This window comes from Carassius auratus, chromosome 19 (assembly GCF_003368295.1).
Source record: "Carassius auratus strain Wakin chromosome 19, ASM336829v1, whole genome shotgun sequence".
NCBI classification, from domain to species: domain Eukaryota; kingdom Metazoa; phylum Chordata; class Actinopteri; order Cypriniformes; family Cyprinidae; genus Carassius; species Carassius auratus.
In genome coordinates, this window is record NC_039261.1 from 26,558,881 (window position 1) to 26,580,848 (window position 21,968).

The window sequence follows — 21,968 nt, forward strand, 5'->3', positions numbered from 1 at the left end:
ATCCTACTTACTTCAGCCGCTACGGGCGATCATACCTATAACTTATTATCTCTGCAAGAATATCAAAATCATGCAATGAGCAAGTGTGCGTTTATTAGACACTTAATATCACGTCAGTTTGTGCTTTCAGAATCGGCGAATCTGCTGCCGTCGTTCCAGCACATCTGCATCGGAGACCTAAACAGGAAGTTGGTCACCAGATAACACGGTAACCAGTTAAACCGTAACACCGGGCTGCGTCTGCTGCTGGTGGGGCATGACAGGTAATACACCCGGACCAAGACCCTTTTGCGGGAGTGGAGCGGACATCTAAAAACAGACATCATTCACTTAGTCAGCTTAACAAAAAAAGTGGTACCGTTCTTATGGAATAAAAACTATTTAGATTATCTGTCTATTTATGAATGGATGAGACTGAATGGAAAGAGCATTGAATTCCGCGCTCAAAGACTTTGTGTAGAAACTCACTGCGCTTATTGTTGTTGCTCCTGGTCCGTAAGTAACGTTAGTTTATTTCTGCAGATAACAGTTATATTCGGGACAATAAAAATTCGGGATTAACACTACTCCACTCGCTCACATTTGATTTCAAACCTTCTTTTCATCATTTCCTGTTTCCTGTTAAAAAGAGGTACTTGTAATTCCAGTCAGGAAAAGCAAAGCATTATTTATTCATTCATTCATTAATTTGTTTTAGGTTTAATATTTGGGGTTCTATTAATGCTATAGTATTATATTAATATTATAATTATGAATACTATATTATATTGATATTATTTATATTTTATTATTCATGTACAATATTAAATCAGTATTGTTTATCTTTTTTGTGTTCTATTTAATTGTATTAATTCATTTGTAATTAATTTTAGATTTTGGTATTACTCATGTTAATATTTATTTTACAATATAACATAACATTAAGTGCCTAATTAAGTGCCTAATGTAAGTTACCTTGGTTTACTATTTATCATTTTGTATTTGAGTTATTTGCGTATGCATTACTCAGCCTGCTTCATAAAATAGAAACCCTACTTTTGAGACTTTTCTTATTTTTAAACAAACAAACAAACAAGCATACTTCTTAATATTATTCGCATAATCAGTCGCACATATCGCATTGCTGTTTTTCTTTTGTTTACCAAGGACTATTATTTTGAAATCGACTTCTCTCGTATGTCTCGCGAGCCTTTCCGTTTCCACGTACGTAGATTCAACGCGTGTACGATAATCCTGCCTGGTTCTAGGTTTATTCTTTCATATGGTATACATTTATGGCATTTTTTTATTTGATTTACACCAGTCTACATAATTTAAGACATGTATATGTGTTGAATATGGTTTTAAAATATGTTTAGCTTAACGTCTGCTTGCTACTTAGTAAACGCTTAACGTTAGTTCTTGTATAATGCAATTATAAACATTGAGCAACAGTCATTTACCTTCACAGCTGTGTGATTGAACCTGACGTGAACTCTTAAACCTGTTAAACTGCGGAACCTGATTATGCCTCAGACATTTTTTCAGGCCTGACTCCTGAATCTAACATATTGAAGCACTATCAGTAATTACACACCAGGCATTATATGCATACATTTGGACTAGTTTCCCAAGAAGTTAACAACTTCTGATGCATGAATGAATATCTGATGGTTGTTTACAGGTTGGCCCAGAAGATGGCAGAGAATCTCAACCCAGAGGAAGTCCTTACCCCGCAGCATCCACCCAATACAGAGCCAAATGCAGCAGAAGGGAGCAGTTCTGAACCCAGGGGCCTGTCTTCGTCTCAGAGGGAGGTTCTGGAGCGCTGTCTACATGCTCTCACTCATGCAAAGAATGACAGCCACATTTTAGCAGCACTTCTCCTGGTAAACAACAGAGTATCCTCCTCATCCACCCAATACTCAAAACATCTTTTGTATTGCTCATTGTTTTCTCTTGCATTTAGATCACAAGGCTGTGTCCACCAAGACAGCTGGATAACGAAACTCTACATCAGATTTTTGAAGCAGTAGGTTTTAATCTTCCCGCACGCCTTCTGGTTACAGCATTTCGGGGTGAAGACCGCTCCGGATTGCCCCCGGAGGAGTTGATCTCTCTGGGCACTGCTCTATTGGCTGCTCTCAGCACAGACACAAGCATGGTTGCTCATCCACAGCTTCTCAGCACAGTCCCTCTGATCCTGAGCATACTGGAGAACGGACCCAACTGGACAGATAAACAGACAAAAACACTTGGGAAAGAATCCCAGAGTGGAAGTGCTACAGATTCCCAGACCACTTCTAGTACGTCTACCTTGGACGAGGCTTTGGCTTGTGACTGCTATCAGGTTCTAAATGCTGTGTGTGCTTTACCGCAAGGCCCCGAGCAGCTTCTCACCCGTGGTGCTGTTCTGTCTCTATGTAGAGCCATACTCAAAAAACAAACTCTCAGCCATGAAAAAGGGCTTCCACTGTTGGGATACCTGTTGTCATCTAGCATAAGATCAAGGGCTTGGACTAAACACTCGTCTGATCTCCTCTTGCTGTTGCAAAACGTTTCGGAAAACTTCTGCCGAGTTTCAGATCAGGACCGGTTAGAGATATGCTCTCAAATAGCACCGTTTCTTCCTCCACCCGGGGTCGAGTCAGAAAGCCTGGTGCTTAAGGAGATTGTGGGTAATCTATGGGCTTCGCTGCGGCCTTTGGTTCAGGGCAAGCTCAGTCAAGAGCATTTAGGCTCAGTTTTGGTAGTATCTGCCTGCCTTCTGGACCTGTATGGATGGGAATCAACGGGACCTCCTAAATTCTGTTGCCTGCTGGTGAACCGGGCGTGTGTGGAGGTGAGGATGGGTCTAGAAGAGCCGCCGGGTACAGAAATCTCCCCCCAGCTGCAGCACATACTCACTGCCTGCTATCGCATCATGGAAGCGGCTATGGAACAAGCCTGTAGCCAAGGGACGGTTTCAAACCCTGCTCAGATACAGACAGCTATCACTGGCCTGAGTCTTCAGCAGAGCAGACAGGTCCTAGGAGCTCTGGAGGAGGCATTCTCAGCTGAAATTTACTATCTGAAACAGGTGGGAATGCAAGTGTTAAACATATGCATCACTGTGTTACGGTTTAAAAGTTTGCGGTTGGAGAATGTTTCTGAAGAACATTTCAGAATGGCAAAACACTTCGAATAATAAACCGTTACTCATTGTTTCCCCGTTTAGGTGGAGCAGACCAGCTATGATGAGCCATTTCTGTTCGCCACTTTTCGCTCCCTCTGTGCATGGCTTGCTGAGGAAACCTCATGTCTGAAGGAAGAAGTCGTTGACCTCTTGCCTTTTCTCATTGGCTATGCTAAAAGTCACTTCAAGGGAGGGGAAAAGGGGAAGGGACTTGCTGATTGGATGTCAAAGATGTCCTTCAGCAACAGTTCACAAGATGGGACCTGGAGCACCGAAGCTGCTCTTAGGTAAGGCATTAATATGGCTTTTTTAATAGAAGGTTCCCACAGTCCAGAAAAGTTTATTTAAAAATAAATCTGCACAATATATATTTTTGCGATCTTATGCTAAGTGTATATATGTTCTTGCTCTTTCTTAGATATCTACTCCCATCTCTGTGCCACCTCTCGGCTGAAGACGGGCCGAGGCGGGTTCTTCTCTCTCTGGATACTCCAGCCTTGCTTGTGGATTTTCTGAGTAAAGGTTGGGCGTCTTTGAGAGGTCAGAGCGGGAAAACGGTGACACGAGACCCCAGTCTGGAAACGGCATGTTCTGCTTTACTAAACTTTGCCATCACAGAGCCAGAACGAGTCAGGTACACACAGATCTTCACTCACGTACAGGATAAGCTATTCCTTAACCATGACTTGATTCACTGCTCCATTGCACTCTCCCAGGAATGATCCTTGTTTCGTGGCTCTTGAGAGCATGCTGAGTGAAGCACTTCCGGTTCTCCTCCATAAGCCACGCCTCTTGGTCTTAGCAGCAAACTGTTGCACTTTGGGTCTCATGATTGCCAGGCTGAAGTCAACTTCCACAGGTACTACTGGCTTTAAATGATATGAATTTGTTAGTGGGATATACCATTTTTTAGGATGTGTATCTTAGCACTGATGAAATTCACAAAAATAACTAAAAAGAAAATAAGTGCTTGGCAGGGTTATTATCTAAACTAAAATTTAACCATACATTTTTTATTTTTTTTGAGACAGAAAATATCCCTTTAAGTGTGCATTAGATGATGGCAAATGCAATCTAAATGTCAAAAAAACTGAATATGTTTATTGTTGCTGCTTAGTAATAATGGGCGTCTTGAATCTTTGCAGACCCTGTAGAACTAGGCCAGCGGCGTTTCTTCTCCTCAGTTCTGTCTTTTCTCCTGAGTGCTGTGCAGTCCGGACAGGCTTCTAAACCGGCACGGATCAGCGCTCTCTGGGAGGAACACTGGGAGGAGGCTGGAGAGCTCTGGAGGCTCAGTTTGCAGGCTTTGGGCGGTTGTGTTCGAGCTCAGCCCTGGATAACCACCCTGATCAGAGATGAAGGATGGCTGGAGAACATCTTCACTCTGCTAGGATCCAGTGGACGTCTCCCAGACCAACCTTCACAGGATGCTCTTGAGGAAGTCCTCTGTGCCATTGCCAAGCTATGCCCGGTGTGTCGTAAGGACATTAGTGAGCTGGTCAAGAGTGTAAGCTCTGGATCTCTTCAGGGTTTGCCACAGCTTAGTAGAATATTGGTGGAGTAGCATTTGTGAAATACATATTTAATAAGACAGATTAAAGCACTTATTACGTTGTCATATTTGTCTGTTTGGCATATTAAATATGCAATGGATTTGTAATACACTCTTTGGCCAAAGTAAAAACAAAAATGTTGAATAAAAATATTTCTGCTATTGAGGTGATTTATTATTTTATGCATAAAGTTTGATTCTTAGGAAGCAAATTCTGATTAAACGTACATGGAATTAACACGGATTAATTTGCAAGGGCGCATTTATGTAACCTGAAATGTATCTGTTGCTCTGACCGGCCAGTGTTGTGTGGTATTATGTCCACTAGGTGGCATCCTTACAGCAAGCTAAAGTTAGACACAGACAGCAAAGGAATGATTTAGTTACAAACTGGCATGATCAACTTCACAGTATGCCATAAGTGTGCACGAGAACAGTTGTTAGAAAACATGGACATATTATTCATCATAAGCATTTTGGGTTATAATCACCATTTATTTTTAAAGTTTTAAATTTTAGATTTTTTTTTGCAGTTCACTTTCACGGTTCTGTGGTTTGAAAAGTTGCATTTTGTAAGTACAAACCTATAATTTTTTTTTTAATTATTATGAGTTTTTAAAATTAAACATTACAAATGAGAACAGTTCTGAAACTGCTCTCGCGTCTTGAAATAACGCATAGGCTGATATCATTTTTACACAATGATAAACTTGTTTGATAAAATTTTTTATACATATTTACTTGCCATGCATTATCATGTTACATGTCCTGAAATCATGAGGAATGTGAAACAAAACAATAAATGATATAGCAAAAAATATTTATATTTAAAAATCTTTATAAATTATATGAAATTATTTTGGATAAGGTTTATTGAAGACATTGTTTATTCAACAACTATAAAATATGACGATGCAAGAAAAATAGTTTGAGAGTAAAATTAAAAATAAAACAAAAAACAGTATGTATAGCCAAAGCATTTTGGCATTGTAAAAAAAATGTTGAGATGAAAACAAACCCTTTTTCTCCGTTTAAACTTTCCTCGGTGCGCCTTGCCGTCCAAAATCAGTAGGCTATCCCATGTGCCCCTACTTTTGTCTTCCCAAGTTTATCCTCCGCCCATCAGCATACGTCTCTTTCTCTCCCTCTCTCTCTCTTGTCTCTTTTTGTCAATAAAACTCCCGTGTCTTTCCGGTACCCCTCTCTCTCACCGTTCATCTGGCAGGGCATATAGTCTGATCTCTCCCGTCTTGAATTCAATAAAGGACGACAACTTTATCCAGAAACATGTTGTGGAAATCACGGACCAAGACAGAACCTTACTGCCTACAGGTAGGCTTCAGTTCAATTTAATTAGTGTTTCAATTTTAACTATAGCCTGAGAGAAATGTGAAAAAAAGTTATTTTAGATAGAAAACAAAGTCTCTGTCGTATATTTAGAGCTAGCTACTAGAACTGCTCTTCGCATTTAGAAACAATGTGATTTATTTTCTAAAGTTCAGTTACGCTGACTTAAAAAATAGACTAAGAACCTTATTTTATGTGATGTTTATAGAAATAATAATTCATTATAAGCTAAATAAATTAACCGTGAATGCTCAAATAGTCATAAAGTTTAATAAACTCCTGCAAGAAAACGTAATAAAAGATTTTTTTTTTTCAAATGAATGAAGAGAATGAATTAATTTAGAGGAATTAATTAATGTCCCTTTAAGGTGGTCTAGCCAACCCCTCCCCCCGTAGAGTAGCGCTATAAGAGCGCTCGGGTGTGATTAACAGGAACAGTTTGATAAAGAGCATCATCCAGAGAGGAGGACATCACCGGGACTGTATAGTTAATGGATCGAGATCCCGGTTTTTTTATATTGACGACTAGGCTTTAAGGAGGCTGTAAAAGTCAGCGCGTAAAAGGCGTATTGGAGCTCTTGTGTCCAGATGTTGGTCCACACCTACTCGACCATGGTGAGTTAAACGAATGCAAAGTTCTTTTGATTTGTTGAACTCATCATCGAGATGATTGTCATGTGATATCAGCTGCGATGAGTGTATAGATGAGAGAGCAGACGAGCGAGCGTAATCAGGGTCAATGGTGTTCAGTGTTGCGTAGAACATGGAAGCGCAAAAGTGTGTTTCATTGCAAATGTCACATGCTGCCCTTGGTCTAAATGGAGATAACAGAATAGTCTTTGTCTTACAGTGACTTGAAAGTTAGTCTATATCTTACGTTTCAACAAAGAGAATCATTAAAGTTGGTGGCTGAAAAAGGCGAGACGGAAACTTCGGTTTGATTTCTTTTTATCACATGCGATGGCTTTTCCCTTAGTATTTTGACGGAGCTGAAAAACTGCCAAATATATTTTTTTTCGCCTTAGAAGACAAAAAAAATCGATTAGTAAATAGAAATATAATAATAAAACAAACCAATGTGAAGAAATAAAAGGATAAACAAATGAATAAAAATAAAACGAGTATCCTATCTGCAAAAGTAGAAATGAAAAATGCTGTCACATTCATTTGTTACAGTGTTTCAGTGGTTTAAATTATTTTTTTACTAAAAATATCCGAGAGACTGGAAAATGGCAAGGACAGAAGCACAAAAAGCAAAATTATTAGGACTACGTGTTTTTCTGTGCCTATAATCCTGTAAAGCAGCATTAATTGTATCTATTGTCTGTCTGTCAATCCTGATTGTTTAAAACAGTGGGTATCGTTAAAACACCTGGCACAGAAAAATGCTCTGGAACATTTCTTAAGCTATTAGCATTTTTAATTAGTATGATTTTAACGAATATAGGATAGTACGATTAACAACCATTAATTTAATCCCCAGAAATCCAGAAAGAAAAATTAATTAATATAGAATGGGCAGTTATCTTTCCTAAGACTTGACATAACAGTAACACACATGTACATTTCATGTAAAATATAGAATAAATTATTCTAACATTAACTGTATTTACCCACAGCTCATAATTAACAAAGAGGCCTAATTATGCTGCTTATACTGTATAGCCTACAAAAATCGAGCCTGTTCAAAGTCTAAAAACAATTGCTATCTTAAATATCCAAGATGCTCATCAGTGCACTTTAATTTTAATTACTGATGAAGAAACTCGAAACTCTAAAAACATCAATAGAAATGACAGAAGTCATTGTAACAATATAAATGGGTGGATACAGGGATCAGCATCAATTATGACATGATGAAAACCCTTTACGTTTACAATGTGATCTTTTCTTTATAAGTTTATTGCCTGACACTTTTATTGGCTATATGGCGGACCCATAGATTGACAAAGTTTTGAAACTTATTTTCACCAACAGGACCGTGCGGACGGACTGTCCAGCTCCTCTTCGAGCGGGCGACTCTCGCAGCTCTCTTCGCTGAACCAGGCAGCGTATTCCTCGGCTCCCCCTCTCTGCCACACTCCGGCGTCTGACTTCCAGCCCCCCTACTTTCCACCTCCATACCCCCAGTCCTCACTGTCTTATTCCCAGAGTCAAGACACTGGATACCCACATTTACCGGACCCCTATCAGTCCATCAACTCCCTTCATCAGCACCAGCAGGCAGCGTGGCACTCCCAGCGCTCGCGCTCAGAGGACGCGGGGCTTCTGTCGCAGTCACACCGCGCTCTGAGCTTAGATCCGCGGCGGGAGTATCCGGGCGTTCCGCGGCTGCTCCATCATGGACTGGGTGAAGGAGCAGCGGCGCTCGGTGAAGGTCCTCTGGGAATGCATGCAGTGGGTCATCACGGTCTGGATGACATTCAGGTGAGTTTAATCTCTTTTATATTTATTTAGATTTATCATAAAACCCTATTGCGAAATAGTGAGCAAGAATCATGCTCCTTAAACATGAAAGCACTGATAGCCTAGGGTTTTTTAAATTTGACGAATGTTTTTTTTTTTATGTACAGATTTTTACAGCTGTTTTTCATAAAATGTAACCTACACAATTCAGGCGCTTCATTACATAATTTATCTGTATTTTTAGGCTATTTATTTAAATAAGAGTGTATTTTGCTTGTTCCAAATAAATGCTAAAATGTTTTTTATAACGGATATGTAAATATTATCCTTAACAACTATTTCTTTTATAATCTTGTTTTATGCATGAGTGCTTTAAAGTGATATTTCTTCCGTGATAACCCTTCTAGTGTGTTTGTGAAAATGCATTTTATAGCCACTTTAAAATAAACATTGTATTTTCTTACTAAAGATCACATTGTTTTAATGCATAAGTTTGTCTAAAACAGATAAATATTTTTACATATCATTTTAAAACGTTAAGATTATCAGCCAAAACTAAAAAAAAAAAAAAATACTGCTCCTGAAATTACGAAAACCGAAAACCCGTAAATATAAAAACGTGCGTGATTCTTCAATGGGCTCTTCTGACTGCTTGATCTTTAAAAAATTAAGACTTAAAAACGTTAATATATGCTACAAAAGTGGATTAACGTTATAATGTTTGGATGGTTTAGATTTTAGATATTGTGCAATGGTTACGATAACGACAATTCTCAGAGAAAAGTTAGATGAGCCTTAGACTTAAACGTTAACGGTCAATTCATTTCGTAGAAAAGTACAAATGTGTTTCTTCTCAATTGAAAGTCTCAAGAAGAACGATATGGTAATGACACACAATCAAGCAAATCATGATGCGAAAAAGTATTACTGTAGATTAAGTAATAAATATAGACTACAAAAAAATATTTTGTAAAGATTATATTAGCAATAAAAAGGTAAAATAAAATGGCTTTTATTAAGCTTTTTAAAACCTAAACGTCAGTGCCACTAATTGAAGAATTATCCATTAAACTGACCATTCCACAGAAGATTAAGAATCTGCTTTAAATTCGTTTGATTCTCGGCTCGAGCTACATGAAGGCTTGTTCATTCACTCTTTCAGGAGAGAAAACAGCAGTAGCTATAGTGAGCAGGTGCAGAATGAGTTCGTGTCTGTCCATCATAGGAAACTTACAGCGCGTCCAATCGGTTTCCTCGGCCAATTATTCAACAAACAACTGGACTCTCTTTGATGATACGAAGCATTTCCAAGAACTGAGTTAGACGGGAACAAGCCTGATAGTTTAATTTGCCATACATAAAGCTACAAAGAAGCGTAAACACTATTTTTTTACTAGGTCATTCCTGCGACTTTAAATGGACAAGTATCTGATGTTAATTCTCAGAGTGGTCTGTATTATTTTATTCATGCATTGCTTCCATGTTACAATAGAGAAAAGCAAAGTCGTCGTCTCATTACGAACTTTTCCCCTTTTATTTCTGAGGAGAAGATAAAGGATGTCAATGATATTGCTGGGACACGTGATGTCATAATCTCTCATTCCTTTAACTTTTTATATAAGACTCAATATCTAATAAATATCTAGTTTCAATTAAGGAACATAGTAATACAACATATAAATACAAATATTCATAAATACATTATATAATCTGTAATTATACAGATAGAAATGAATATATTAATAAATCAGGAAAAATTTTACCATTACAAACATCATAATGATTTAAATAATTAAGAAGAGAAATAATTACAAGTGTTTTTCAAACATTTTCAATAATTCAACCATCAAGCAAGTTTAAATTAAGTGAAGTAATGGTGTTATGCTGTTCGGTTTTAACAGGGTATGGAGGAGGCATCTGCTTTGGGGATCCTGGACCATTCTGTTATCAAGAAAGGTGAGAGTCTGTACCTCTGATGCATATAAAGAAGAGGGGGTGACCTCTCCTGCTTGAAAAAGAAAAGGAAAAGAAAAAAGATTTTATGTGCTGCTCAGACACCATAAAGGATTCAGTCAAGCACACACACACGCACACGCGCACACACACACACACACACACACACACACAATAATTCAGCTCTGCAATTTCATTTGAAGTCAAGAAATCCTGTAGCACCCTGCCTTCACCCTTAAGGCAGTTGCTGTTAATGAACTGTTCATGGTCATATGCGAGAAAGAGAGGGATTAGAGAAAGCCGAAATGGAGGAAGAGTGCAGATAATAAAGTTATGAAGAATTCAGAGCATTACTATTCCTTTCCACTTACCATTAAAAAAAAATCAGTGGATAGTTAATGACGATAGCTTCTGAAATCACTTTCTGCAGTGCAGTACGCTACAGCATATTTTCATCAATTACTTATGCATTTATTTTAGATTTATTTAGTGTTCTATGAAATCTCGCCTATTTACCGAGCAACAGAATGGATCAATTATGTACTCATGGGTGTAGGGAGATTTCTGTGTCGAGAAGAAACTAAAGCCTACATGAATAAACGGATCTACTCTCACAGCTTATGAGAGATGCTTCCAGCACCTCGGCCGCGCGCTCAGAGCTCGTTTGTGTCCGCCAATCAGTGCTACACAGCAGGGCATAGCGAAGACGCGCACACCGCCCACGAAGAGGAGAAAGCCAATACTACAGCGCATTTTACCTCTACAATCAGGGATATAGATAATATAAACAGTAACACAGTGTGTTATGTGCCAATCCTTGCAAAAGGGGGAGGAGAGAAGCGCTGTTTCAGCGCCACAGCGCGCGAAAACATACGGGAGCGCAGTGATAGCTGTGGCATATGAAGGCAGATGTGGCATAGGCCTATTATCACTTCATAAACATTTAGAATTCTACTTTTTGGAGGATGGATGAATACTACACTTGAATAATTTAAATTATAGCTACAAATACTTTTAGAACAGCCGATTTTTTAAAATCGTTTCTGTCAGTACACTGATAAAAATAATCTGCTTGATTTACTTAAAAAATATGATGAATTCTTTTGCATAATTGTATTACGTAGATCCAACAAGACTAGTCTTTGTACAAACTACTTAATTTTTCTGTTTGTTGAAATAAAATTTGCACATAAAGTTAACTTAATTTTAGTATTGATCTAGTCATTTTTTTGTGTGTGTGATCTACACAACTTTAAGAATCCAAAATGTGTATTTTTGATTGAATCCAACTTAATTTTTACATTTCAATATTACAAATTTCAAGTGGGATATACTGTTTTCAAAATTTGTTAGTGTATTTTAAAGTTACATGTACTCAGGTATTCTAATTAGCAACTGAGTATTTCTACTGAAAGTATAAATGCAAATAGTAATTGTTTTACTACTATAGTAAAAGTTCAACACTGGTACTTGTAAACAGAATGCCAGTAGAATGTATTCATCAAATATAGAAATCTAGTTATTACATTGAAGCTGACATTTTGGCCATTTGAGAGCAAAAACTGACAAGGTCAGTATAAAACAAAGTATAATAAAATATATCCACCTCACAGGTTGAGACATTGTGTACAATACAAAATTGTGCTTCATGGTGGTGACAGAGGAAAGCTCATTAAGTGAAAGTTGACAGGCTTTATTGTCTTCATAAGAAACCATTCAGACACATTTACAGAATATTTTCTATAAAATTGCGTTTTTCAGTCCTGTACAGTAACATACTCTTAAGACTTTAAAACAACACGCTTGCACATGTATGATCATATGTATGATCCCCGTGTGACAATGGAGATCTTCTAAGAAACCTACATTTCAGTTTCTTTGGGTTTCTATTGAAAAAAACTCACATTGTGCAATATAGTTTCTGACTTCTTAACTGTCATCTTTCCTTCAACTGCACCTTTAACATTAACACTCACAAACATGGTCCCTATATGAAATAGGATTAGTGTGACTTGAGAAAGTGCACTGAAAAAGACCTGAGAAATTGAACAGTAAAACTTTACCAGAGGGACTCAAACCCTCTACATTCAACAATGTCTGTATCGCTTTTAGGCCAGTAAGCTGATCTTGTGATCGTGGATTTTGGAGGACATGTTTTTGTTAACATCCTCCAGCTCCAGGAAGATCTTCTGAAATACCTCAAAGGTGTATTTAAGTTTCTCTGGGTAGCTTAGTTCCAAAGCATAAATAAGGCCCATAAGGTAGGAGCAAGCATGTGCTACACTGGGAATGCAAAAAAGGACCTCCGCTCCCTCAATGGCTATTCCAACTTTCTTCTCGAGACCTCCATCCCTGGCTTTGCTGACCACAAAGATGTTGAGCACAAATGAAGTGATGGCCTCTTGGATGGCTGCAGCATCATCGTCATCACAAACCTGTGAAATAAACCAGAGAGAATTGAACCTACTGCTTTGTTTGCTAATGTGAAGAATGCATTTAAGCCAATTTTTTTCCCACATGGATTTGCCTACATTTATAAACAATTACAATCTTGTGTGAATTTAAAAATATTTATGTGGAAAGACACACACACACACACACAGTGTGTGCAGAATTATTAGGCACGTTGATTTGCTGATCATATTTTATTCCCAGGAACATTTTCCCAATTCCAAACCATATTAAACTTAACTACTATTAATTTAATCATTTATAAGTGATATATAATTGTACATGAAGGTTGGAAATGAAAACGCCTTATATTCAGGTGTGCAGAATTATTAGGCACGTTTTCTTTTACAGATAAAATAAGCCAAAAACGAGATTTAACTCAGATTGAAAAGTCAAAATTATTAAATCCCCATGAGAAGAATCCAATACTAATGCAATACTAGAGATTGCAGTTAAAGCATGACCATTGGACAGTAACATGCTCATTGGGTCAGCAGGGTCAGACAAAAAAACGGTAGAGAAGACAAAACACATGATAACTGCAAAAGAATGAAGAATTAAAGGATTAGTTCACCTCCAAGTTGAAAATTGTGTCATCATTTACTCACCCTCAAGTTGTTTTAAACCTGTATAAATTTCTTTCTTCTGCTGAACACAAAGAAAGATATTTTGCAACTTGGGTTTCATTGACTTCCATAGTATATATTTTTTCCTACTATGGAAGTCAATGGGACCCAAGTCTGTCTGTTTACAGACATTCTTCAAAATATCTTTGTGTTCAGCAGAAGAAAGAAATTTATACAGGTTTAAAACAACTTAAGGGTGAGCGAATGATGACACAATTTTCAACTTTAACTGTGAACTGTGCAAATCCATCCCATATAATCCAGATGCTAGATCTGAGTACATCCAGACCCTAAATGAGGAGCAAATTGGGTGGTCTCTCTGAGGGTGGTGGAAGTCAGTTTCGAGATTTGTCATATACTGGTAGCGGTGAGGAGCACAGCTTCCATTTAGTTGTGTTTGCCTCTCTGTCTGCTTGTCTGTCCTCAAAAATGTAAAGAGAAAATATATATTTATTTATCAGGACAATCATTTGTAATCTTAAAGGGATGGTTGATTATGATTTCACTTTTTTAACTTTAGTTAGTGTGTAATGTTGCTGTTTGAGCATAAACAACATCTGCAAAGTTACGACATTCAAAGTTCAAAGCAAAGGGAGATATATTCTTTTAGAGAAATCTATTTTTAAGGACTACAACAAACGGCTGGTAGAGACTACAACGGCTTCCACTCGGGTTGGTGACATCACTAACCCTAAAATGTACATAAATCCTGCCCCCAGGAACATGCAACCAGGAGCAGCAGGTCATTTGCATTTAAAGGGACATACAAAAACTGAGCTTTTTTACTACATGCTATAAAAATTATCTGTGTGTTATGTTGAGCAAAAACTTCACATACTCTGAGGACATAAGAGATTTTTTTTACATCTTGTAAAAAGGGGTATTATACCACCCCTTTAACCAAACAATACTACAAATTAAGGAAAGACGGCAGCTATTTTTTGCCTGTTTACATACTGATTGCCCTTGTCCATCCTGGAATTCCCTTAAATCACATTTGTTAAAGAAACATTCAACTAACAAGTCACCAAAAGTCATTTGTTTTGATTTTGAACTTTACAGAGAAGGATTACTTTCAACACCTATGACATCTTTAAACAAAACTGTATGTGCACTATGTCTTCAGTGTGAGTGTCTTGACTTTTAAATTAATTTATGGTGCCTGTGCATCACACAGATCCCAGCATATTCTAGAGTCATTTTGGGGCACTAACTGAACATAAGTAGATTGGTCAAATATGACAATATTGAGGCCCGTTGTTCTGAGCCATACAATTGTTCAGGGGAGTATGCAACTGACGAATGAAAAGAAGAGAATCTAAAATTACACCATGATTGATCAGATGTTTTTCTTACAGCTTCATCAGGTAAGCATCTTGTTATTTTCTCCACAGGTAATCAGGTAAGGTTGATTTTATCACAGCCTCATCAATGTTAAATAGAAAGATGTGACTTTAAAATGGTGGAAGTAAACTAATTAAGTTTTTTTTATTTTTTAGCTAATGTATGTAACCATGGGATCAACAAAAATAGATTATCATGGCAATGGGAACTAATGCAATGGCAGACTTTGAGCAACCAGCAACATATGGTGCACACCCCTTAAGTCGTCACTTTTTTTTTTTTTTTACAGGACTATAAATTTACTCTGTGAAATGCAAAAAAAAAAAAACTGCCAACTGAGTTATAACTTCACCCCCAGTTTCCTCACTACAATAAATTTATTATATAATTTAAATATAATTTATTGAAAGTTACATACCTTTATCCAGTGTAGCCTATTGTCAGGAGAATCACCTGGTTAAGGACACAGTGTACGTTAATGGTTAGTAACTGACCAATGCAAGAAACCCAATTCATAGCAAATCATAACTATAACTATAATTAAAAATAGTTTCACATTTTCTTCTCTCCACAAACAACTACAGGTAGTTGACCTGCCGATCAGACAGCTAATTGTCTTCAGTTTCATATGAAATGTTTGTGTTTTTTTTTTTTTTCCACGGAGCTCAGATGAGAAAGTGTACAGGGAACCGCGTCATGCAGAAGGCAGGATTATGGTCACATATTATGATTGACAGCTGTAAACGCTCTAACCATAGACCGTAAAAACTACCGTCCTAACAAACGCAAACCACGAAGAGAAACAGACAGCGCGCTAATGGGCACTCTTTCAGATCGCATAATTCATGGAGTATGCATTCTGTATGACGAAATACCTATATGACAAAAGTTCATAGGGACATCATATACATATATATATATATATATATATATATAAAACATTAATAGATTGATTGAATAAAGGCCAAAGATAAGAAACGTTTCGTTTTACCCCAAACGAATTATATTTTATCTTGAACCACTAAAGAGACATCAGAGCCAGCGGCAAATGTCAGAAGGTCTAGCCGAGCTGAAGCTGCTCTCGGCGGATAAATGATGACGGAGCTCCCGCTGATCGCATGGAGCTCATCTCTGAAATCGGCGAAACACATTTTTTTAAATAGACGCTGTCTTTATAAATAAACCGCATATTTGAGTTTAAAACAACTACATTCTCGCCTGAAATACTTCAAAAACTACATTTCATGAAACGATAACAGTAATATTTTGAAAATTATCCGAATAAAATGGCGGCTGTAAATGCTGCGTGAACTCAGCTGGCAGCTGTCCCCCATACGAGAGACAAACGTTACCCGCATTCCAACGCATCCAACATCACCTTTTATTATCAGGGAGAACCAAACACTTTCACAGGGAGAAAAAGGAATCCTAAAATAGGCTTCAGTGGCTCCTTAAATGTATTTAGACATATGCCAAGCTTAAAACTGAATGCTTTAAAGCAGCTAAAGTTAGCCACCTAACTTTAACTTACCAGTGTAACCACATGGTAGGCCTAATGCTAATTAGAAAATCCACATACAACAATCTTCAAATTACATTTAAAGCCTGGTTTTTGTACAGCAATTCGAAAACTGTAAAGAATGTACCAACCCAAGTAACATTAACTGTTAATTTGCTAGCTTTATTCTTACCTTAAATTCAGTCCGCGTGTTCGTCTTCGTTAGGAATGCAAGGGGTTTCCAGACCAACGAAACAGGAAGGGGAGTTTTTTTTTTTTTTTTTTTACCAAGTGAGTAAATAAAACAAGGTATTGTTTGTTGTGCGTGTGTACCTAAAAAGCTTGGCTGGGATTACTTAGATTAATTTAGTAAAGGAATAAAATACACATTTTCTTGTTTTTTGAACAAATGCAGATTAATTTAAAACTAGATATATTAAAGTAAAGACACAAACTTAACATTTTATTGTTGATATCACGCATTTTAATTACTTAACATTTACATCCACTCAGATTAATTTTTTTCAGTGTAGTTTTCTAACTGTCTTCTAATAGTCTTAAAGAAGGCCTTCTTGTAGCCTACTTATATTGTCGTCGACGTGTTCTTTAAAATAAACTGCATTTTTAACCTAAAACGTAGGCCTACTTTAAACAAACGCGACTTGTAGCGTTTGAGTTTTTTAAGCTAATTAAAAACAAACAAAAAAGTAAACAAATTTTTTTAACTTTGTTAGGCTTCTTGAATATTTTGTTGGGTTCTTTAGAACAAATATAGGTGGAGGGGTTTTTTCAACCCAATTTGGGTCAAATAAAACCCCAAATATTGTTAAACCATGGCAACCACAAATTAACCATGATTTTGTTACACTAACTAATTTAACCATTGTATCTGTAGAAAAACGGTTAAACTAACAGGCCTATAATAAAACCATGGTTTATTTGGGTAAACTAACGCTGGAGTTAGTTTAGATGGTTTCCTAGCTTGGCAAAGCTGTTGCTTACCTGGTCTCTTAGCCCTATCAAGCTAAAGGTGCCCGAATCTCTCTAAAACCAGCCAACAGACCAACCAAGCCAGGTAAACAGAGTCACCTTGGGCAGTTTTTTCTTAGCCAGAATGTTCCCCCCAACCCTCCACTTTTTGAATAATTCATACACCCATGTAGCAGATTTTCCTAATACATGCATACTCTGCATTTTCTCTAGTTCTATTGAAGTGTGCTTGAAAATCCAGCCCACACAGATGTGCCATAAGCAAATGCTCGATTAAGTGTCTGCATAGAGGCTAATCTTTTGAAAACAAATGAAGGTTTTTAGGAATGATGTAACAAAAATACTCAAGCCCAAATTAAAAGCCAATGATAGTCTGTTCTTCCCAGAACACTAATCATTATTAGAGTTTGAATGGAGGTTTAGGTCTCATTCCTTTAAGTGCCTTGGTTTACTGGGGCACAAATCTTTATACAATGTCTGCTTTAAAATGGGTTAATGCATAACAGCCTAATTTTCTGTTTTATGTTTGCCATTTTATTACATTGTGTTATTTTCGGCACAGTAATCGTTGGGTTCATTTGAAAGTCAGATTTTTAAGATGCCAGAAAACTTTAATTACCAACACAACAAGTGAAAATGACTGTGTGCACAACAGATGGAATAAAGCTTTCCCCCAATGGAGATGCAACACCCATTTGAAGATAAAGAGTGAGAAACAGAAATTAAACACAGTGTCACTGAGACAACAGATGTCAACCTGTGGGAGAGCATCTTAAAAAGGTTTTCGAACATAGGGGCGAATCCAAAAGCACAAATTATCACATTTTTATAAATCGTCACTTTCTTTAAAATAAGATTTCACTCACCTGTGGTGGCACACAAACCCTAAACTGCTTTCTGTTTCTTCTTACAGTTCCAGTCCCATCAAAGCTAAATGGCTCAGCGGTCTCTGCCTTGTCCCTCACTAAAGAAGGCCTGGGTTTGGGATGTGTGTCCAACCCTGCAGAGGTTTTCTGCTCTGTCCCGGGCCGCTTGTCGCTCCTCAGCTCCACCTCTAAGTACAAGGTCACAGTTGGAGAAGTCCAGAGACGCCTGGCTCCACCTGAGTGCCTCAACGCCTCACTGCTGGGAGGAGTCCTGCGCAGGTGAATAGAAGGGATGGAGGGAGAACATAATCAGATGTCTTGGAGGAATCGGAGGTGTTAATATTTTCTACCTTTTCTCCTTCAGAGCCAAGTCCAAAAACGGGGGCCGCTGTCTGCGAGAACGTCTGGAGAAGATCGGCCTCAACCTGCCTGCCGGTCGACGAAAGGCAGCCAACGTCACACTCCTCACAGCGCTGGTGGAAGGTACTGAAACATTGAATAAAAACCAGACACATGCATATTATCAGATTACGTCTGAGACACCGCCTCGTACTTGCTGCAGTAATTGTCCCAAACTCAGCACACACACTACATTATCAGTCACTTATGGCGAGAACGTAGATGTTAATGTCAATGTGAAGCAATAATTTTCCAGTGAGTGCTAACACAAAATTATAAGTGCCTAAGAAGTCATTTTTAAACATTCAAGAGCCTATTATCACCTCAAGTTTTGAGTCAGCACATTCAAGTTCCATTTTTTCAATCTTCACGCTCTCTTCTCAGGTGAGGCGGTTCACCTCGCACGGGACTTCGGGTATGTGTGCGAGACCGAGTTCCCTGCCCGGGCCACAGCTGAGTATCTGTGCAGACAAAGTGACCCAGATCAGCTGCCCACACGACGCAGTATGCTGCATGCCACCAAGTGAGTCAAGATCTTCAAGCGGTTCAATCACTTCTACTTACTAAAAAAAGAAATAAGTCATTTGCATGGCATAGATATACTTAAATGTATAGATTCTTTGAATCATGAAATAAACCTGAAGCACTCTGGTATAGTTCATATTTAAACAAGGCATAGTTCACAAATGTAACATAGTTCTCTGTTATCTTACTAAGTCTGTATCAGGGGTCCCAAGAGGGTGCTAAGGTTTAAAATGTTCTTTTGTCCATGCTGTGGTCAATCACAATAATTGAATTCGATCAACCACACTATTTTTTTGCTATTCTTCATGTTTACCTAAACAATAACTAACAATAATTTAAATATTCCGTAAATATTTTCTAGAATTTAGGTTTTATAAATACATGCATAAATATATATTTTTTAATTAAATATATATATATATATATATATATTAATTCTATATATATATATTTTTTTAATTATATATATATATATATATATATATATATATATATATATATTAATATATATATATATATATTAATATATATATATATATATATATATATATATATACAGAGAGAGAGAGAAATAAACATTACAAAATTTTTACATGCGCACACACACTATAAATATGTGTGTGTGTATATATGTTTTGTATGTAAATATTTCAAATTCTTAGCAATAAAAAAATAATATAACAATAAATGATTCTTAAGTCTTTATACAATTAAATATATGTCTAGCTTTATATTATAAAAAGGGAATCTATGGGTTAAAATATATATATATATATATATATATATATATATATATATATATATATATATATATATATATATATATGTATGTGTGTATTTAATATGTAAAATCTGTGAATTTTTACTAAATATTTTAATTATTTTTAAAATAAACCCAAAGAAAAAGCATAAAACTAGGGCAGTCAATAGAAAAAAAATAATAATTGTGATTGATCTCATGATTTTTGACAAATTTTTTAATGAAATGGTAGTAATTTTTTTAACACTCAGCACCCTCTTGGGGCCCCAGTTTGAAAAACCCTTGACACAATCTTTAGTAAAATAACGGAGTACTACTTTCAGTTTTACATGTGAGAACACTTTCTTCTCAGTCTATTAGTCAGTTCTTGCAAGCCAATAATAACTGTTTATTTACATGTTTCACTTGGAATACATGTGCTCACTTCTCATTTAATGTCTTCAGGGAGATTTGCAAGGAGTTTATGGACCTGATGTCGCAGGACAGGTCGCCGTTGGGTGCCAGTCGCCCCACACCCTGCCTGGAGCCCGGGGTGCAAAGCAGCCTGACCCACTTCAGCCTCCTCACCCACGGTTTCGGCACACCCGCCATCTGTGCCGCCCTGTCGGCCTTCCAGAGTTACTTGCTAGAGGCCCTAAAACTGCTGGATAAAGGAGAGGGAGGAGGAAAAAGCCACCACGACAAGGAACTCAAGCACCGCAAATGAACAATCGGGAGAGAGACACTACCTCCCTCACTTTTAGGAGTGTATGAGTGTATTTATGTGTACGAATGTGTGTTCACCCCACCGTTTCACGCCTGTACGAACCGATTGCATTCGTCTCTGATGAAATCCAAGATCTCCAGAGAAAGAGGAAATGCCACGATGCTTTGCGCTGCATGCGGACCACAAACTCCCAATGGATCCCCATGACTGACTTGTACGGGGCCCTACATGGTGCTCTCTGGAGATCGGGCCCCTGAACCAAATTCAAAAGATGGCAGAGACAATTAAGGATGGGGGCGTAAAAGTAAATAGCCACTGACAAACAAATTTCATTGTGAAATGTCATTTTGTACTTCATGTTGTATGTTTATTATCAATGTTACCGTTATTCTTATTGCCGTATTGCAATGTAAATGTAATATATTATTAAACCAACAACTGAATTCAACCGCTTGATGCTGAGAATGACTTCCTGATGAACCCCCCACCACTTTTTATTTATTTTTTTATACACAACTAGCAGGTTTTTGCTTTGCATAAATGGACTTGTTGGCATAGTAGAAATCTTGGCGTGATTACAAAATTAGTGTGATACAAATTGAACACCCAGGGGGATGTTTGAAATTTCTAGCCCCATTTGCTAAAGGCAGGGTGACATTAACCCAATCCGAAACCTCAATGTGACACAGTGGCAAATCCGGCAGAATTACCTTTGAGATAAAACAGTCCTGACCACTAACCCCCGGGGGCTCGGCAATCACTACAGTCGGCGAACGCAGCTAAACAGTTGCTAGGCTCTTCTCTTCCACCGCTTCTGTCTCCTCTCACCCCATCTGTCACTCTACCTTTCTTCATCTGCTCAGGGGCATCCATCTCCATACCTGCCCCCCTGCCGGCTCTCACTCACACGAGCGCACACATATACCCATCCTGAGTGTCAATCCCCCGCTTCCCCCTCGCCGTGACCCCCTCCCTCCCCTCATCTCTCTTGTCTCTCTGACACTCAGCAGGGCTGCTCTGCATTTCGCTCTGCCTGCAGGCGAACATATGCTGCTCGTCCCTTTAGATTCCGGTGTGTTCAGGAGAGAGGGACTGTTTAATGTTTATTAATCACCTGTCTGTGGAGGAGAGAGAGGGGAAGGAGACACACTCGTCTGAGTGCAAAAACACTTGTGTACAAAGCAGTGAGGAAACAAGTACACATCCAAAGATAGCATAAGTGCACGCCGCTCCTTATTTCTCCTCTACTTCTGTACTCCGCAGTACGACGCAAATAGATCCAACAAACTTTTGAGTGCGTTTTGGTGTGGAAAACAGCTAAATCTACAAAACGATGAGCCTAAATAAATGTTCTCCACAAAAAAAAAAAAAAAAAAAAAAAAGAGGAGGAA

The 21,968-nt window shown here is 37.8% G+C and overlaps 2 protein-coding genes and 1 long non-coding RNA gene across 5 annotated transcripts; 2 read left to right on the forward strand and 1 right to left on the reverse strand.

Moving 5' to 3' along the window:
• Positions 1-1,162: 1,162 nt before the first annotated feature.
• On the forward strand, positions 1,163-4,870 carry LOC113120016 (neurochondrin-like). The gene is made up of 7 exons (XM_026289824.1): positions 1,163-1,264; positions 1,664-1,868; positions 1,949-3,058; positions 3,197-3,441; positions 3,573-3,788; positions 3,871-4,013; positions 4,300-4,870. The coding sequence occupies exons 2-7, from the start codon at positions 1,677-1,679 to the stop codon at positions 4,716-4,718; spliced, it is 2,325 nt and encodes a 774-aa protein (XP_026145609.1). The 5' UTR covers positions 1,163-1,264; positions 1,664-1,676; the 3' UTR covers positions 4,719-4,870.
• An 806-nt stretch (positions 4,871-5,676) lies between these two features.
• LOC113120017 (transcription factor AP-2-epsilon-like) lies at positions 5,677-21,867 on the forward strand. Of its 2 annotated transcripts, none has more exons than XM_026289825.1 (7): positions 5,677-6,038; positions 8,031-8,480; positions 10,361-10,415; positions 18,235-18,466; positions 18,552-18,670; positions 18,971-19,109; positions 20,316-21,867. In XM_026289825.1, exons 1-7 carry the CDS (start codon positions 5,994-5,996, stop codon positions 20,575-20,577), a joined length of 1,302 nt encoding a protein of 433 aa, XP_026145610.1. In that variant the 5' UTR covers positions 5,677-5,993; the 3' UTR covers positions 20,578-21,867. The 2 variants fall into 2 exon arrangements, with proteins under 2 accessions (XP_026145610.1, XP_026145611.1); XM_026289826.1 differs by lacking the exon at positions 5,677-6,038 and adding an exon at positions 6,461-6,668.
• LOC113120019 (uncharacterized) lies at positions 12,085-20,434 on the reverse strand. 2 transcript variants are annotated; one of them, XR_003294543.1, is made up of 6 exons: positions 20,296-20,434; positions 18,910-19,047; positions 18,538-18,673; positions 16,525-18,458; positions 15,252-15,286; positions 12,085-12,847 (listed from the first exon to the last, which is right to left on the reverse strand). It is a non-coding gene; the product is annotated as an uncharacterized LOC113120019 (long non-coding RNA). The 2 variants fall into 2 exon arrangements; XR_003294542.1 differs by having other exon boundaries at positions 18,910-19,149; positions 20,296-20,421.
• Positions 21,868-21,968: the final 101 nt, after the last annotated feature.

Bases quoted from the DNA above. Each gene is read 5' to 3' on its own strand.
- LOC113120017 (XM_026289825.1), top strand. From the start codon at position 5,994: ATGTTGTGGAAATCACGGACCAAGACAGAACCTTACTGCCTACAG. The intron at 18,671-18,970 runs GTACTGAAACAT...CTCTCTTCTCAG, and splicing joins CCTCACAGCGCTGGTGGAAG to GTGAGGCGGTTCACCTCGCA. The intron at 19,110-20,315 runs GTGAGTCAAGAT...TAATGTCTTCAG, and splicing joins AGTATGCTGCATGCCACCAA to GGAGATTTGCAAGGAGTTTA.
- LOC113120016 (XM_026289824.1), top strand. From the start codon at position 1,677: ATGGCAGAGAATCTCAACCCAGAGGAAGTCCTTACCCCGCAGCATCCA. The intron at 3,789-3,870 runs GTACACACAGAT...GCACTCTCCCAG, and splicing joins ACAGAGCCAGAACGAGTCAG to GAATGATCCTTGTTTCGTGG. The intron at 4,014-4,299 runs GTACTACTGGCT...GAATCTTTGCAG, and splicing joins GCTGAAGTCAACTTCCACAG to ACCCTGTAGAACTAGGCCAG.